Source organism: Geospiza fortis, unplaced genomic scaffold (genome assembly GCF_000277835.1).
Source record: "Geospiza fortis unplaced genomic scaffold, GeoFor_1.0 scaffold17, whole genome shotgun sequence".
Lineage (NCBI taxonomy): Eukaryota > Metazoa > Chordata > Aves > Passeriformes > Thraupidae > Geospiza > Geospiza fortis.
Window position 1 is genome coordinate 1,189,468 of NW_005054438.1, and position 17,967 is coordinate 1,207,434.

The following is a 17,967-nucleotide window of genomic DNA, read 5'->3' on the forward strand; positions in this document are numbered from 1 at the left end:
CAGGGCAGCGTTCTGGGAAAAGGGAGTTTCATAAGGATGTTATCAACAACCTGCAGGAAAAGCCTGGATTCCTGGAGAAGAGACAGCAGAATGGATCCCTGTCCTTAGGACAGTGATAAGTCTGACTGGTTCTCCACTGATGAAAAATGAAAGAGAATCATAAAATCATTAAGGTTGGAAAAGACCTTTGGGATTTTTGAGTCTAGACTTTGACTGACCAGCACGTTGTAACTCAAGCACAGCACTGAGTGCTACATCCAGTTGTTTCTTGTACACTTCCAGGTTTGGTGACTTGACACCTCCCTGGGAAGTCTGTTCAATGCTTGACCATCTTTTCAGTGGAAAATTCTTCCTGAGATCCAGCCTGAACCTCCCCTGCTGTGGCTCTTGTCCTGTCAAAGGTCACATCCCTGACCCTCATGGGCTGCAGGTTCTAATAAGGCCACTTGCTCTTGTCCTGTCAAAGGTCATATCCTGACCCTCATGGGCTTCAGGTTCTAATTCTGTGTTAGCACAAGTGAAAAGCAGTGCTGGTAACAGATCTTTTAACCTCAGTGTGGGAAGGAATCATAACTTTAACTTATATCATATGGGTGATATAAACAAAAATCAGAAAATTAGCTAAGATCTGACTGGTAATGCCCTTTTCTACACCAGGACTAACACCAAGCTTCTCCTTCTTTTCCCAGTGAAAATACTACTTCTACATTTTCATAACTGTGTGGCCAAATCAACAGTGAACCCAGATCTCCAACAAGGCCACTTTTTTTACTCAGACTGCATGGAATTACAAATAAATTTGAAGTAGTTTGGGGTTAGTATACAATGCACATTAAATACAAATGAGAAGATGAGAAGATGAGAAGAAACAACCCTAAGGTTTTAAAACTTTAAAACAGTTTTACTGTTTAAAACAGCACTGTTAACAGTGCTGCAGCACTGAATTAAGTGCTCTGCATTTTCTGCAACAGAGAAGGGAACTCTTAAGAAGTTGTTTGAGGTTGATGTTCATACATTCTGTTAAATACTTGCAATTCTGCCACGAAACACCCGTCAAGTGCCACAAGACCAGAGTATAAACCCAAGATTTTGTGGTCTTCCTCTTCTCCTTGAGAGGAACCCAGAGGCCAGGGAAACTCTAGACTGGAGATGTGCCCTTCTGCAAAACGCATTTCTCAGGCCAAACCTTGGCTCTGCCCGAGATCTGACCTGGATAAGAGAGGCCGAGAGCCAGAGGAAGGACGTGTGACTTGTTCAGAAAGTTCTTACAGTCATACAGATGGTGTATGGAGGCCCCAGGATGGAAACTCCCTCAAGGTGACCTCAGTTCCTCCGATGTTAGCACAAACCAGCCCAGGGTTATTGCCCAGCACAGCAAGCTAAAGGGGTTTCTGAGGCATGTCTGTGCTGAAAATGCATCTTGGCATTTCTGACAGAGGCAAAAAGGCAACTCAGGTGCAAATGTGCTGTAGGAAAAAATCAGAGTCCTTATTTGTTTTGCTCTTCCTACCAGAATACCAGTGGACATGGGAAAAATTGATACCTGTAGATTTTGGACCTGGGTGAAAAATGTGATCCTACCAGTGCTGCTAACCACTCCAGCTACCTGTTCTGTGCTGTTATCTGTACTAGCTACATATCTGAAAATAAAGAAGAAAATTGAACATTTAAATGTCATCTGGGGGCCATGGAAACCTCCAAGATGACATCCATAGAATCCACATGTAAGAGCAGCTGTGAACAGTGATCCTAATTCTGATTTATTTACTCTGCCTGAAGCCATGTGGAAGTCAGGGAGGTTGTGCCTGTGTCTCACCTGCCAGACTTGTCTCCATACCCACTGAGGCTGTGCTCAGAGAAACCTGAGCAGAGAACTCATTTGTTGCGCTACTCTGACAGGAACAGGGAAAGATTTATGAAAGATAAGTGTGATATACATCATATACATTAAAAAAAACCCTATGAGATATGATACAATACAGTATGAGTGTGTATGTGTATGTAAGTGTACAATATAATAAATAAAACTGTGTGTATAAATGTACAACACAACATGAAAATATGAGGGAGGAAAAGGAAGATACTACTAAATTTACTAAATGCCATGAATTAGTAGCATGTTTGCCAAAGCATGTGGCAAAGATGAGAAATGGAAAAAACTATTACCTGAAGAGAAACAACATTGGTTACACCCCTTGACATACTGAGGTTATGGGCTTCCCCATTTGGCTTTACACTGGGTTCCTTTTCTGTTTTGGTGAAGGATCTTGAAGCTGTGTCAAAAACATATTCCCTGTAGAAAAAGCAGAAGCAACACACACACGCACACACAAACACACAGGCAGACAAATAGAAGAGACTTTTGAGTCATGATGTTATTTACAGGACCAGCAAGTCAGGATTCATGTTCCATTCAATATTTTTTGCACTCTTGCAATCTAGCTCATCGCTTTGCTGTTCATTTAGAATATTCCCCATAAAAATGAGGTTAAAATATGAGGAACTGATGGTGTATATTGAGTGTAACCCTGCCAAAGTGGGACCTTCAAGCAGGAAATAACTACCTGGTGGCCTCCTCCCTTTCTCTGAGACATCAAGAAGTGCACCAAAACTTCCCAGCTTAGAAAAATCAGCTCTAATCTACAAGTAGCATCAGCTGTGCTGCAGAATGTCAGCTGCAAAATGAAGTGCAGGAAGCCAGACAGGTGCCTTCTGATGCAGGGCACATCAACAAGATAAGGGTGGTGCCAAGGTGGTGGAGCAACCTTTGTGTGGTTTCATTTCAAGCTAACTTTACCAGCCCTTGAAATGAGGAGAAAAAAAGAAGAGAGCAGAGAGCCACGATGAAGGCTGAGCCTGCCCTGGCAGAATGTGCTCTTTCAAAATTCATTAGGGCATTCAGGTTCTTCGAGAGTGATCAGGGGTCATCCCTGGAGCAGCTGAACTTACGAACTCTGCATGCCTGCAGGTTTGTGTCCTGCCTCTTTTCTCTCAGAAGGTGTCCCAGCATCCCACCCAGACCCTCAGGATTCCCAGCCAGGAGGAACTGCCAAGGAAAGGCACAGCCATGAAATTACCTGTGCTTGACCCAGGTGTCTGACTCGAAGGCTCTCTCAGTGTAGTTCTCGGGCAGGAAGCCCATGCAGCCGGTGCGGTGCGAGGTGCCGATCACCCAGCCCTCGCCGGCCTCGCTCTGCTGCCTTGGATCCACGTAGATCAAGTCCCCAGGGTTGATCATCAGCTCATCAGTGTTCTGGGGCTTGTACTGGAAGAGGGCCCTCAGCCTCTGCGGGGACACACAGCAGGGTCAGGGTGTGCCCCGGGCTGCAGCTGCTCAGGGCATGGTTGTTCGCCTCTCCTGGACGCAGAACCAGCTCTGTTTTCCACTCTGCAGCCTGCTCTGTAGTGGCACTTTGGCAGAGGAAAAGTGTGGGGGTTTTGGAAAGAATTCGAGATGGGACCTCAAATTTTTTAGATGATGTGATTTATTTTTCTTCTACACAGGCAGGAAGGGTGTGTAGCTCATATCTTTCGTTCATGGTTCAGACGGTTACAAGACCTCTACTTACAAGACCTTTTAAGGATCTGTTGACCAATAAAACACTGCCAACAAGGATATTTATGTTTTTGACCCAATCCTTAAATATTTTGTCTTATGGGCTCATGCTACAGCGTGAGCTTTCTTAACCAATCATGTTATGACACACAAACCTACAGTGCTGCATTCTAAACTCGTTTACCTTTGTAACTTACTTCATTTTTTCTCTATCTTAAACTCTAAAACTCTAAACTTTCCTCTACTTAATGTATCTCCACTTTAAACTATAAATCCATATTCTTGCTTCTAGCATCTATGTTTGGAAGCCTTTTCCAAGGTCTCAGACAAAATTCTGTGTTTAATTCTTTGGCTTCCAGGCCCAAAGTTCAGAGAATTCCCTGCATTTCAGATTCCAACAGAAAAGGAAGAACTACCACACATACAATATGTTTAAAAACAGGCACTTGATTTTCACAAAAATACATTTCTCCTTCTCTAACTGCTTTTATTTGAAAGCGAACATAGATCTGACCTATTTTTGTGATTGCTTGCAGCTCTCCTGAGTGTGACTAAAATCCAACATGAGACTTGTGACAAAGTGATTTACTGATCTGACAAAAAGCTGTTGAACATTCTGTAATTTAAATTTGGAAATGAGAACTGAAAGAATGTTGACTGGTTTCAACTAAGAGTGTGCTAGGCAGAAAATCATCAATGAGAACTGACTCTCAGCTGCAGTTTTCATCATGGCTGGAACAATCAAGAAAACTAATTTTGCTGAAAGGAATTTTGCTGCAAAACTGTAAACTGACAAATCCTGGAAAATATTAAAGAATCATGATTTCCTGTCTCTTATTTTCTCATGTCATGGTAAGATTAGGTTTTTTTCCCTGTGGTTTGGAATTATATTTTGAGACATACAGGTCAAGGAACCTACCAAAATAAAGGTATTATCTACTGATTCAGGAGTGCAGTTTTTCAGCCCAAAATGGCACTGGAAGCAACCATGCTCTTTGAAACACTGTGCTGAGCAAGCAGAGATTTTCTTAAGGATGGAAAAGGCAAGATGACTCTAGCAAAGAAAATGAAAGGCTCAGGAGATGAAATAGATCTGATTCCAGTACCTGGTAATACACAAAGCGCATGTCCCGTGAATAGAGAGCAGCCACCCACTGGCAGGGCTCCCCTGGGTTAATGCATTTGGCCAATTGTTCCAAAGTCTTCTGGTGGTGAGGATAAAACCTGTGAGCCAAGGTAAGGTGGAACTGCTTCAAGGAGGGCTTCACGTGGCAGTCTAGGGATGAAACAATCACAGCACAGCATAGGAACAAAGGTCATTTAAAACTCCTCTTGTTTCATCCTACACAATTTGCATGATGTAGGAAATATCACAGTAATAAGTGGTAGAGCAGATCTACTGAATAATGGTTTTGAAAGGTGTCATGGTTTTAATTATGCCAAAATCATTCACAAATGTGGACTGGATTTGCTTCCTGGCTTCATCTGTGAGGAAAAAGAAATTATCATGGTTGGATTTCCTCTCCCAGCCTAGAGGTGTACTGAACTCATTTCTCCCAGACAAAGCTGTGGTGGGGCTGTGCCCCCCCAGTCTCCACTGGTGATGCAGTTTCCCTTGGAAAGGGTATTAGGCCCTGTTCCTAGGAATGCAGCCAGGCCATTTACAAACTTTACAACATTTGTATATTCTAAAATAAATAAAATATTTTGCTGAAGTCTTCTGCAATAACTTTCCTCTTCTGAGTTCAAGCTGGGCCACAGCACCATGAGGGTGAAATTTGGGATGTGTTATGTCCCTGCCCATCTCGGATATCCTGATCAATCACCTGCTGAGTTGCACACAAAATTATTTCAGCTTCTAGGCAAAAGTGCTGAGTCTTCAAAGATTAAAATATGCTCCTCTACTACTCTGCTTTCAAATCTGTAGGAGCAAAGGCTGTTAGCTGGTAGGAAAACATATCTAAGCTCCCCTGGAGACACAGGGAATGTTTTCAGTATTGTGGCTACACATTTGTGCTACAACCCTCCAATTTTCCCCCGGTGTTGGTCCTACCTGCCAGGGCTGAAGCCTCTGTTGAGAATGCCACAGCAAAGTCTTTGAGGACATTTGCCTGGCTGTCATCAATGAAGAAGCCAATGTAGCTGGGAGATGCATGTAGTGTTAGGGAAATGGACGGTGGAAAGATCTGGGAAAAGCTGTCACCCACTTTCTTTAAGACATCATACAATAATTCCACTTTCTGGTCTTCACACTGAAAGAAAACAGAGGAGGAGCAGGCTTCACGCACCAGCTCACAGCCAGTGTTGTAGCCTCTGTCATACAGCACTGCCAGAAAACTGTGGGGCTATAAACTTCCTGAGAAACACAAAATACCTAGGAATTTGCCTGAAACTCCTGGCATTAAACCCAGCAGTATTTGGCAGCTGGATCAGCACAGTGTCCTGGTTCTATAACAGGAGATGGAGCCTTCAACCCAAGGTTTATCTAGCTTGGGTAGGAAAAAGCCAAAATATTTTACCACCTGTCAGGTGTGCAGGAACCAGTCTGAAATGAAACAGGGATCATGATTTCCTTCTTCAATTCTAAGCAGGAATTTGTGTTATTGTTATCCTACAGTCCTTTATTGAGATGTGCAAGGTGAGGGTTGCAATGCAGTCGTCTCTTCCAGACGGGCCTTTAAACTTGATGCCTCCCAAGAGCATGGCATTCATTATTAATGAATGATTTTTGTTCTGTATGATTGTGTTTAATGGTCACAGGGCACCACTCAGTATTTTGCAACAAAACAGTCTTATTTTCACTGTCTCTACTTTTTGGCAAGGTTGAGATGGCCCATCCTTAGAGGGAAGGAAGCACTTGATGGTTTAACACAAAAGTATGAGGAACAAAGTAAATGTTGCCCAGCTGCTCTAGCCTAAGCCTGTTTCAGCACATCCCAGACACAGCTGATGTTCATGTGTTGCACTGTCAACATGCTAAAACTGGATTCCAGGAGGCTCCAGAGTTTTTACAGACCAGTCCAGCGCTGGACATCACAAAGGATTTCACAAAATCTTCAGCTTTAATAAAAAGAGTAAAATCTGGGACACACCACCATAGCAGTGACCTGCTGGTGGGGCTCTCTAGGGAAGGCAAATATTTTCCTGAGATTCCCACAGGCTTGTACCAAAGCTGTCTGCATCCTAGGATAACACTGTCCCTGCTGCACAGCTGGCTGATGGCAGCCACTGCAGCCCTGGCTGGGAAGGTTTATCATCCTAAATTCATGCAGCAATGGACACATGGAAGCCTGACAGCTGCTGGACTGCACAGGGCTGCTCTAGATGGATCTACCAAAATGGCACTGGAAACAACCATGTTCTTTGAAACACTGTGCTGAGCAGGCAGAGATTTTCTTAAATATGGAAAAAGCAAGATGACTGAGCAAAGAAAATGAAAGGCTCAGGAAATGAAATAAATCTGATTCCAGTACCTACTGCCAGCTACCCTGAAACATCCAGCTCAAACATTAACTGTGACCCAAACATTCAGCAGCACTCAGAGATTAAGCATCACTCAGACATTAATCATCACTCAGACATTAAGCATTGTTGGGGAAGATGAAACAGGAAAGCCTTATAAATATGATTGCCTGGCAAAAGATTTTGAGAATATGGAAACTATAAGCGACATCGAAATGAAAGCAAGCTTTGAGATGCCTTAGTTACTGAACAACTGGAAAACAATGGTGTGGCTGGCTGAAGGTAATCCCCTTTTGATGAAACAACTCCCGCTGCTTGCAGACAGGTCCAAGGGTCAGAGCAGACCCCACTAGCTTGGCAGAAGGGGTCCAAAGAGGAGTGTTTAGGGTTTAAAATGTAACACAGTATGGTAATGTAGTGATTCTTATAGGCTGTATGTAAACTCTATAGGATTTGTATCTTGTACTAGATAGGTTAGTGAGAATCAGAATATTCAACACAGAAGAAGATTTATTGTATTGTAATGGGAACTTCGCTCTCTTACCCCTTTTACTCTCTTGTGCTTTTGCTCTCTTGCCGCTCTTACCCTCTCATCCTCTCTACCCCTCTCTTCTCTGGGGCCTGCTCTGAGCTGTGGCTGGCAGCTCCCAGCAGGGCCCTGCACCCAGGCCCTTTGCAATAAACCCCAAGTTCCATGACCTGGCTGCAGAGATCTCTTGTCTCCATCTGTCCCAACCGTCCTACCCCCCGACACTCTTACAAAGCATCATTCAGACACTGAGCAATGTGCCTGGACCTGGGTCATGTCATTTGATCACCAACAAGTCCTGGTGTCAGACAACAGCAGGTGGCCCAGTTTCACCAAACATCACCCAGCTGAAACCCGACCCTTGCACTGTCCTTGCCTCACCGTGAAGAAGTCGCAGAGGGTGACGTGCGGGAAGACCTCGTGGGCTCTGTTCTTGCCGCACTGGTGCTTGCTCTTCCTCCAGAAGTCCTGCAGGCGGCTGTGCAGGCGGCCCTGGGGGCACAAGTAGAGGGCATATTCCTGGGGGATTGGGTCAGCCAGGGAGGGGTCATTGCAGTGGGAATGCAGCCTGAAATCAAGAGGATAACACTGAGAATGAGTGTGTGCACTGCTCTGGTTTCCTATGGCTGAAGGCCTCTATTGTCACAGACACATTTTATGAAAAATCCTTTTGCTAGGATCTTTTTCTCCTGAGAAGCTGAGAGGCCTCAGAAACGAAATGTAAACAATAATTTATCTGCTGCTGTGGAATGCAACAGGTGGATCTTTGATTGGTCTCACGCGGTTGTTTTTAATTAATGGCCAATCACAGTCTGGCTGTCTCAGACTCCCTGATCAGTCACAAGATTTTATTATCATTCCATTCTTTTCTATTCCTTGCTAGCCTTCTGATGAAATCCTTTCTTCTATTCTTTTAGTATAGTTTTAATATATAATTTTATTTTAATATAATATATATAATAAAATAGTAAATCAGCCTTCTGAAACATGGAATCAAGATTCTTGTCTCTTCCCTTGTCCTGGGACCCCTGTGAACACCACCATATTTTGGTGACCCTGAGTAAGGAACATTACCACACTCTATAACAGAGATCACAAAAAGGAAATACAGTTTTATTTTCTTTCAAATGAAAAGCTGAAGTTAAAGCTCAGTTTTTTCTCCACAGCACTAAATAACTGAGAAATTTTTTTTCTGCTTGTTTTTTGACTGCTTTACATTTTGTCATGTGCCTTTACTTCTGTCAGTGTCAGCCAGCTGTGCAGCAGGGACAGTGTTTCCTAGGATGCAGACAGCTTTGGTACAAGTCTGTGGGAATCTCAGGAAAATAAGAGAAAACAAGAAATAACTATTTAGGGTTTGTGGGGTTTTTTCCCCTTTTTCATGACTGGAAACAGAGAGCTGGAGGAGGAAAAAGGCAATGGGTGGAACATGTTGAAGAATGACAAAATTAAAACCAGCTGAAGATTAAAAAACTACTCAGAATGAGCCTTTTTATTCAGCCCTAGGAAAAGTTAGCAAGACAAATCAGAAACACACAGGAAAGGCCAGAAATTTATATTCCATTTGATATCATTCACCACGTCTTTCACGTGATGTATGTTTGTCTTTGCAGCTGTTGGATTGGGAATGGCTGCTGGGAAGTGTGGTGGCATCCCTGAAAAAAAAATTATTTGGAAAGAATATGCCATTCTCAAATGCCTCCTCTGGCTTTTTGTAAAAGAAAAGAAAATTGTAGAAAAAAGATAAAAGCAACTGAACCAAGGAAAAAAAAGGAAAAAAGAAGGCAAAAGAAAGTGTAAGGAAAGACTGTATTTAATGTGAAGGTGAATTAAAACAACAACAAAAAAAATCAGTAATCAGCACACGAATGACACTCTCACTCTGTGAGAGTCTTGGTAGAGAGGAGAAAGCTTTGTGGCATTCAAAACTGACAAGTTATTTAAATTGTAATAATACCTCCCTCTGACCATCAGCCTTTCACCCTAATTTGTGGTTGGCCTTTCTGTTCCCCTTCAGTTGTGGTTTCTGCATGTGTTTCTAAGTGCAGCCATGGGTTTACAAAAATTTTCCCTCTTTCCTTGTTCCTTTCTCTCAGGAGACAAAGCTGAGGAGGATTTTCAGACCAGACCAGCTGGTCCTGTGAACTGACTCATTGATAACAGTAGCTGCTTGTTTTTAATTTACCTGGACCTTCTGCAAGTTACCTTGTGTCCCAGAATAAGCACAAATATAAATATTTCTATCTCTGAGTGAAATAAATGGAAAAAAAATCTCAAATTCAGGTTTGTTTTTTTTTTTTTATGGCACCTAACTTCAAAATCAGCAACAGGATGAGCACATCAGCAAGGATTTTTAGGCAGCTTTAATGTGAAGGCACCCCTTAGAAATCACAGGTACTTACCATTTTACTGCATCTTCTACTGTCTTTTGTCCAGTAGCAACCAAGGCTTTTTGCCTAGAAAAAGCACAAAATTGGTTCCTCAGAATTACTGAAAGAAAACTTTTATGAAGTAAAGGCATTCAGTGTCTTTGGTCATCAAGTCTATTTTCCAGCACAGGCAGGACCTTTAGCAAGGTTTTTCCTAGCAAATGTTATTGTTCTTGAAGCCTTCCAAATGTTTTTTTTCTCACTGCATGTTTTTAATTCCTTGAAGATTGGTAACCTGTCCTCCTCATGAGATGCCTTCCCTTGTGTTCTGGAGGTGTTTCCTTAGCAGCCTTACTGACTAAATGAATTTGCTTGGGGTTAGATGAAGCATCCATCCAAGCACTGTAAGAACAGGGTTCTCTTGGTTCATAGCAAAAAGGGCCTGATTCAAGATGCCAAGCCCATACATTAAAACTAAGCAAAATTACATTGGGGTTTGGAATCTGGATTGAGGACCCCCCAGAGCCTGCAGAGAGCCAGATCTAAGCCAGCAACTCAGAAATGAGGGACAAAATCTCTCGTTTCTCTCTGTTAATGCAACTTCCGTTCTCTGGGGTAGGATTTGGTTTCCTTTTCTAACTAGAGCTTTCAAAAAGCCAGCCTCATGTTTCACATGAGCAAATCTTTGTGCCTAAACACTGGGTAATGGGCGAAGGACTCCAGTGTTCAAGCAGCAGCTGCACTCATGAACACCATTTCCACCCCTGAAACGCACCTACAAACTTCTCAGAAGAGGCATGAAGGGGAAGTAGAGACAGAGGACACTGCAAGAAAACTACTGAATTTCTTGGCATCTGCTGATGTCTTTCCTTCTCTTTTGAGGCCATCTTTTCTGGACGCTGGCTCCTGAGGGCATTGAGTTGTGTTGTCTCCTCCCATTTTTGTTCTTCATCCATCCCCATGACACCATCACACATCAGCAGTGCGTGCACTGAGCTGCAGGACTCAGGCTCATCCTCGTGTTCCCTCCCAGTCTTCTGTCCTCTCTTCAGTGTAAAACCCACATTTGGGCTTGTTAATAATATTTGTATGCAGCCACTGCTGGCCCTTCAGTGGGGGTCAATAGGGATGAGGACAAACATGAGCCTTTCCACTCAAACTTTACCTTCTACCTCTCCTCTGAGCCCTCCTTCTGTCCCTCTCCTCATGCAGATTCCCTGCTCTGCTGCTGGATTAAGCCTTTTTCTCACCCAGAGATGGGGCAACTGAGAGGTGTTTTAAAAACTTCTGTTCCATTTTCAGTCTCATGTGAAGGGTGAGACAATACAGATGTTATAATTCACACCATCACAATCAGAAACCGACGATTTCCTACTTACAGTACATCACAAGTGTTTCTTGGCCTATCAGCTTTTGCCACACCATGCTGTAAATGCCTTAAAGCCAGTCATCTGAAATTACCCCTCGTGGGTCTTACTCCAATGCATTTTTCATAGTTCTATTTCTCTAAAATATCTAGTCTTATTTGCATGGCCATCCTTTGACACTTGTTTCTAGCTCCATTTCTCTCTCAACAATATCTAAATTATGCCATGGGGCATTTCTAAGCCAGCATTTCTTATCTCAAAGTTTGCTTGCAGATGCAAACTGTGTGAGCCTTCTGTTAGAATTCTCTACAAATCCATTTCCCACCCTGTGCCTTGTGGAAGTGCCAGTGGCAGTGATGCCAGGGTTCAGAACCACTCACTGCACCTCCAAGGGAGTTTTACCACCTCATGCCCTGCTGCTCTCCCACCTGGGCACAAGCTCTGCGCGAACAGCTCTGAAGCTAAAACTGAGCTTGGCTTCAGATTTTCTTTATCATGGAGCCTTCAAAATTACCTGTAATAAGAAAGTGAGACCTGAGGCTATGAACTGCCATCCTGCTCTGTCCCATCTTGTTGTTGTCTCGTGCTCCTCTCCATACTTGTCCCACCTTTTGTCTCATCACATATAAGGATGTGATTTCCATCAGGAAATTATTTCCAGCAAGGTTTATAGAGCCCTTAGCACCAGGGGTGTGCTAATCCTACACTTCCAAGATGAGAAGTCAAAATTGAAAAATAATGCAAGGAATAAGTTCTGCATATACCAATTTCTCTCAGACAGAGAGAAGAATAAACTATTGAGAATCTGTAATGAAAGTAGATTAAAAATGCATCTACAGTGAGAATAAGCTGGCTCTTCTCTAAAACAGAAACTGCTGGCACAGTTTCTTGAGGAAATTTTTTGATCTTAGGCTAGACTTGACCCTCACATATCTGAGTTTTGTTCATTGGGGAAACGCTGCTTTGGCCTGTTGATTCTACCTGATGGAAAATTTTGTAACCCTTCCACCCCACCTCATATTTCTCAGGCCAGGACATCTCACAAGAAACTTTTCAGTACTTTCATTCATGGTTTAATTGAGGAACAACAGAGACAGCTAAAAGGTTTTTTTAAAATGCAACCAAAATTTTGGAGGTCTTAAGGTCAATAATAGGAAATAAATTTTTTAAATTTTCTTTTTGATATTTTGTTATCTTACATCAATTTGCACAGTATTTCTGCTGCTGCTTCTTGATTTTGAACTGGGAAGGATGAAGTTATCTCAGTAACAGCAGAAGGGGTTTTGAAGTGGATTGGAAAAGCATCACATTAAACAGAAAAAAATTTCAAAAAGTAGCCATTACTTTGACCTGACCGAAGTTACAGTATTAATAAAGAAATTATGAGCCATATTTTCAGCTAAAATTCCATTGTGCATCACTGGGAACAAGGGACTCACTTCCCTTGAGAGCTGTGCCCATCGTGTCTAACACTGATTGCTACCACAGCTGTTCCCAAAAACAACACAGGACTTACAAATGGAACTTCTTCCACTCACTTAATTTTCAGTCAAAAGGTAGAGAGGTACTGCTCTTCTTTCTAAAATATTTTTATGAGGGATTCTTTGATATTTAAATAATAATATCTAATTTTTTAGCAGTTTGAACAAAAATGTCCCTTCTTGCCATCCAGAAATTGGAAAGTTCTCCCCAAAACTTGCCTATCCAACATAAGAGATGTTTGGAGGAGGAATGATTGGCATTTTTTTTCTTGCATTAACTTGTTTACCTGCCACCAGTTACTCTCTCATCCATTGGAGTTGCCAAGAATAGAGCCTCATTCTTTACTACGACATTTTTTAGTCAGGACATGATTTTTGGAACAAGATCCTGATTCAAGACAGGAAGAAAAATTGGCAGACTTAGGGGGCCTCTTAAGGAGAAAAAGCAGTTTCCAGTGCTTTTTCCAATGTCCAGCAGGACATTTTTACCAGGCCTGAAAAAACCTTTGGCTAGAAATTACATCCGTGTTTAATTCCCTTATAATAAGAGTAATAAGCACAAAAAAAATGAAAGACAATGTATCCCAAGAGCAAACAATGGTCAACTTCTCAACTCATTGAGAAGCCTCTCAAAACTCAGGATGTGGAAGGGTTTGCATCTTCAGGTTTACACAGTATTTTAAAATATTAGATATTGAGCAGATTGGTTTTGATGTGTGGGCAATACACACTATATATGAGAATATATATCATATATCATACTATAGATTTAGATTTACAAAGGATTTTAGATTTACACGGTATTTTAAAGTATTGGAAATTGAGCAGATCGTTTTTGCTGAGTGGGCAACACACATTATATATGAGAATATATATATGAGAATATATATCAAACAATAGATTTAGATTTACACAGTATTTTGCATTTACACAGTATTTTAAAATATTGGCTATTGAGCAGACTGTTTTTGCTGTGTGGGCAATATACACTATATATGAGAATATATATGAGAATATATATCATATATCATACCGTAGATTTAGATTTATACAGTATTTTAGATTTACACAGTATTTTGGATTTACACAGTATTTTATAATATTAGCTATTGAACAGATTGGTTTTGCTGGGTGGGCAATACACACCATATATGAGAATATATATATATATGAGAATATATGTCATACTATAGATTTAGATTTACATAGTATTTTAGATTTCCACAGTATTTTAAAATACTGGATATTGAGCAGATTGGTTTTGCTGTGTGGGCAATACACGCTACATATGAGAATATATATCATACTATAGATTTAGATTTACATAGTATTTTAGATTTCCACAGTATTTTAAAATATTGGCTATTGAGTGGACTGGTTTTGCTAGGTGGGCAATACACACTATATATGAGAATATATATATATATATGAGAATATATATCACATATCATATTATAGATTCAGATTTACACAGTATTTTAGATTTACACAGTATTTTAAAATATTGAATACTGAGCAGACTGGTTTTGCTGTGTGGGCAATACACACCATGTATGAGATATATATCATATATCATACTATATATGCGAATTTCACATATGAAATTCAGAGCAAGACAGGTCTGATCCCTGCATGGGAACATCACCCCCAGAAGCAGCACAATCTCCTAATCAAGAAAAGCAGGCTGCCTGTATGGGGATTTTATGGCAAACCCCTCATATCTTGAATAAATCTGCCAGAGCCAGGGCAACTGGGCACAGTACTCACGCGAGATGAGCTGGGAATCCTTTGGCCAGGAGAGGCTCCAGGAGGGCAGAGGTGCCCCTGCCCCGGGGCTTGTTGGACACCTTTGAGTACAGCTGTGCCTCAGCCACCGCCATCTCCTCCCTGTCCTGCCCTCTCCGCGTGCTCTGACACACTGGGAGGTGGGAGGAGGGTGTGAAGGAGAGAGGGAGCGAGTCAGAAAATGAAACAGAGAGAGAGAGAAGGAGGCAGATAAAATGAAAAAAAAACCCCAACCTTACACCCCTTGTGATCTTTTCTGACAAAAGCTGACATCCTGTTTTCATAGAATCTGCGCCTCTGAATTTTTGTCGTAGAGTGGCTGAAAAAACAAAAGCTTTTCCTATCTGCCCTGGCAGAACAAGATGAGGAGCCCAAAGGTAACCACCACAGTCAGGGTGGGCTTGCTTAAGGGGCTGAGGTGAAATCTTTCAGCTTTTCACTATAAACTGTCTCCTGAAAGCCACAAAATCCACCTGAGCTGCAACTGCACCAGGGGAGAACAACTGAGGCTGTCCTGCAGTGTGTAGGAAGTTCGTCTCTGTCCCAAAACTCTCCTTTTGGGCTCAGTTTTCAAGTCCTGCTGCCCATATCATATGTGGCTCCTGCTTTGGTCTTCTCAGCCAAAGGCAATGAGCAACCAAACTGTGGAAGATTAAACCCAATGTCCTACCCAGACATCACACCCCGAGGCTGAGCTTGGAGCAGCTCAGGGTGGAAGCAGGGAGAAGAATCTGTCCTTTCCAGTGGTGCCAGTCCCACTGTGGGAGCCTTTGCAGGGCTGCCCTGGCTGGTCCTCAGCCTTTCCAGCATGGCCAGAGTGGGTGAATTGGCTGGAGACAGTTTTTTCTGTCCTCATTGCAGATATCAGTGTTCCCTCTGGAGGACAGGACACCTCACCACATGGACTAAAAAGATCACCTGAGCTGCTGGTCACCTGAAATGAAATGCTGGTCACCCTCATGTTTTCCCCACTATGGCTGAAGTTCTCCTTGGGACACCTGGCCAGCTTGAGCTGGTTCTCCAGCCATTTGGAGAACCATCAGAACTGTCTGAAGCCTGGGGGGGAGAGTGTCCCCATTTCCACGGAAGGCTGCTGAAAGGGTGACACAGGAGATGATGAAGGATTCTTGATGTCATGGCTTAAGTTAACAGGATCATGAGTATCAATGTCATATTTTCTGGAAAAATCCCTGTCACTGTCATATTTTCTGGAGAAACCCCTTCCCAGGATTTCTTCTCCTGGGAAGCTGAGAAGCCTCAGAGAAAAATGAAAACAATAATTATCTTATTGCTTCTCCTGTGTTTTGCTGCTTTAGAATGTAGTTGGAGATTGTTTATCCAACATGTGAATTGTTTTTACTTAATGACCAATCACCATCCAGCTGTGTTGGGACTCCGGAGAGTCACAGGTTTTCATAAGTACCTTGTTAAACCTTCTGTAAGCATCCTTTCTCTACTCTTTAGTATAGTTTTAGTATAGCATAATATAATATAATATAATATAATATAATCCTTCTAAGAACATGAAGTCAGATTCATCATTTCCTTCCTGCCACAGGGGACCCCGAAAATATGAGGCGATGTCCTCTCCTTTGGAAGTGCCAGTCTCCATCGTGCACAGAAATGGGACTGAAGTGCTTCTCACATCTCAGCCATATTCCAGGGACATGGCTTTTGTTATGGAGGACTTTCATTTCCTCCCTGGCCTCTCAGGAGCCTTGTTACACTTACTCTTCTGTGGCTTTTTGCATTATCATTCCTTCTCCTTCTTCCCTCCATCCTTCCCACTATCAGGAATCTCTCTTCTAATTGAAAACCACCCAGCCAAACTATTACTACTCTTGAGCATTCCTTGCAGCTGAATGTATGTAGCCATGATATTTTATGAAAAATCCTTTCCTTAGGATTTTTTCTCCTGAGAAGCTGAGAGGCCACAGAAAGGAAATGTAAACAATGGTTATCTGCTGCTGTGGAATGCAACAGGTGGATCTGTGATTGGTCTCATGTGGTTGTTTCTAATTAATGGCCAATCACAGTCAGCTGGCTTGGACTCTCTGAGAGTCAAGAGCTTTTGTTATCATTCCATTCTCTGCTTTCCTTGCTAGCCTTCTGATGAAATCTTTTCTTCTATTCTTTTAGTATAGTTTTAATATCATATCTATCATAAAATAATAAATCAGCCTTCTGAAACATGGAGTCAACATTCTCATCTCTTCCCTCTTCCTGGGACCCCTGTGAACACCACCACAAATGTACATTTCCATTTTCTAAATCCCAGAGTACAACTGAGTTGACCCTTCAGCAACATGAGATGCTGCTTTTTCACAAACCCTCTGCAGGCACACAGTGAAGGTGAAACCCAGTGAAAGAGGAGCAAGGTGAGTCTGTGAGGTCAGAGATGAAGAGATGAAGAGATGAAATCTGTTAGATTTAGCTGGTCAGAGTGACCTCGAGATACGTTAGAAAGTTTCTTTTCCCAACCTGGTGCTCGAAGAAGGTGTCAGAGCTCTTAATTTTTTGGTCTCAAGGTTGTTTATTTTATCTTATCTATAAAATTCTTTCTCCTGTCCAGCCGAGGTCTGCTCAGCAGGACAGTTCCAGGCACTCTGCCTGCTCCCGGGGTGGTGTTATCTTTTTATACTAAAAACTACGTGTACAATGTTTACAATTAGTTCCCAGTACCCATCACCTATGTTAGACAGTGAGCTTCTACTCTAAACCAATCTAAAAGTGCCAACATCACAGCAGAAGATGGAGGCCAAGTAGAAGAAGGAGAAAGGCTGGACACACCCAGATTCTTCCATCTTGCCTCCTGAACTCATTTGAAAAACCCCAAAAAATCTATTTTTCACCCTGTGATAACTTCACTATCATTCTACTTAATTTGTCGTGGCTTGCAGATCTTCATCTAAGGTTGGTAACTTGCTCCATGGGTCATAATCAAAACCACAGGCGTCTTGGGCTCTGTGCCAGGGTCTCTGAGCCCCCTGGCTGGGGTCTTGGCAGTCCAGGACAGCCAGAGGGATGTCCTGGGTCCTGACAATGAAGAGATGAAGAGATGAAGCCCTGGGGCTGCTGCTCCCTGCCACCCCCAGCTCTTGGCATTCAGCGCCCTCGCTTTCGGCAGAGGATGAGTGAGCGCTCATGGAGCTCCTTTGCTAAGGGTGTATGGGAAGGTTTGCAGATCCCACAGTGTTGCCTGGTGTTTTTCAGCTAATTAAACAGCGTGCTGAATTTTTATCTGCCCCTTTCCGTAGCCATGCCATCCAGGGCCACCCGATACCCCTCTCCAGGTTGGGTTACACGGCTGCGGCCCTGATGCCGCGTGCAGCGGCCGCCTGGAAACCCTCCCCGAGCAGAGAGGCTCAGCAAACTCTCAGTTTGATAATGAAGAAGGAAAACAGTTTTGCTTTTAACT

General features: G+C 42.5%; 1 protein-coding gene across 1 annotated transcript in view; it reads right to left on the reverse strand.

The window, feature by feature from the left end:
• Positions 1-14,644, reverse strand: part of UBASH3A (ubiquitin associated and SH3 domain containing A) — a 22,040-nt gene extending 7,396 nt beyond the window's left edge. Inside the window, exons 1-8 of the mRNA XM_031062144.1 lie at positions 14,532-14,644; positions 9,950-10,003; positions 7,929-8,115; positions 5,610-5,808; positions 4,663-4,832; positions 3,078-3,286; positions 2,167-2,293; positions 7-12 (exon numbers count right to left, since the gene is read on the reverse strand). Coding sequence (XP_030918004.1) covers positions 7-12; positions 2,167-2,293; positions 3,078-3,286; positions 4,663-4,832; positions 5,610-5,808; positions 7,929-8,115; positions 9,950-10,003; positions 14,532-14,644 — 1,065 coding nt within the window. The remainder of the gene's footprint in view (positions 1-6; positions 13-2,166; positions 2,294-3,077; positions 3,287-4,662; positions 4,833-5,609; positions 5,809-7,928; positions 8,116-9,949; positions 10,004-14,531) is intronic.
• Positions 14,645-17,967: the final 3,323 nt, after the last annotated feature.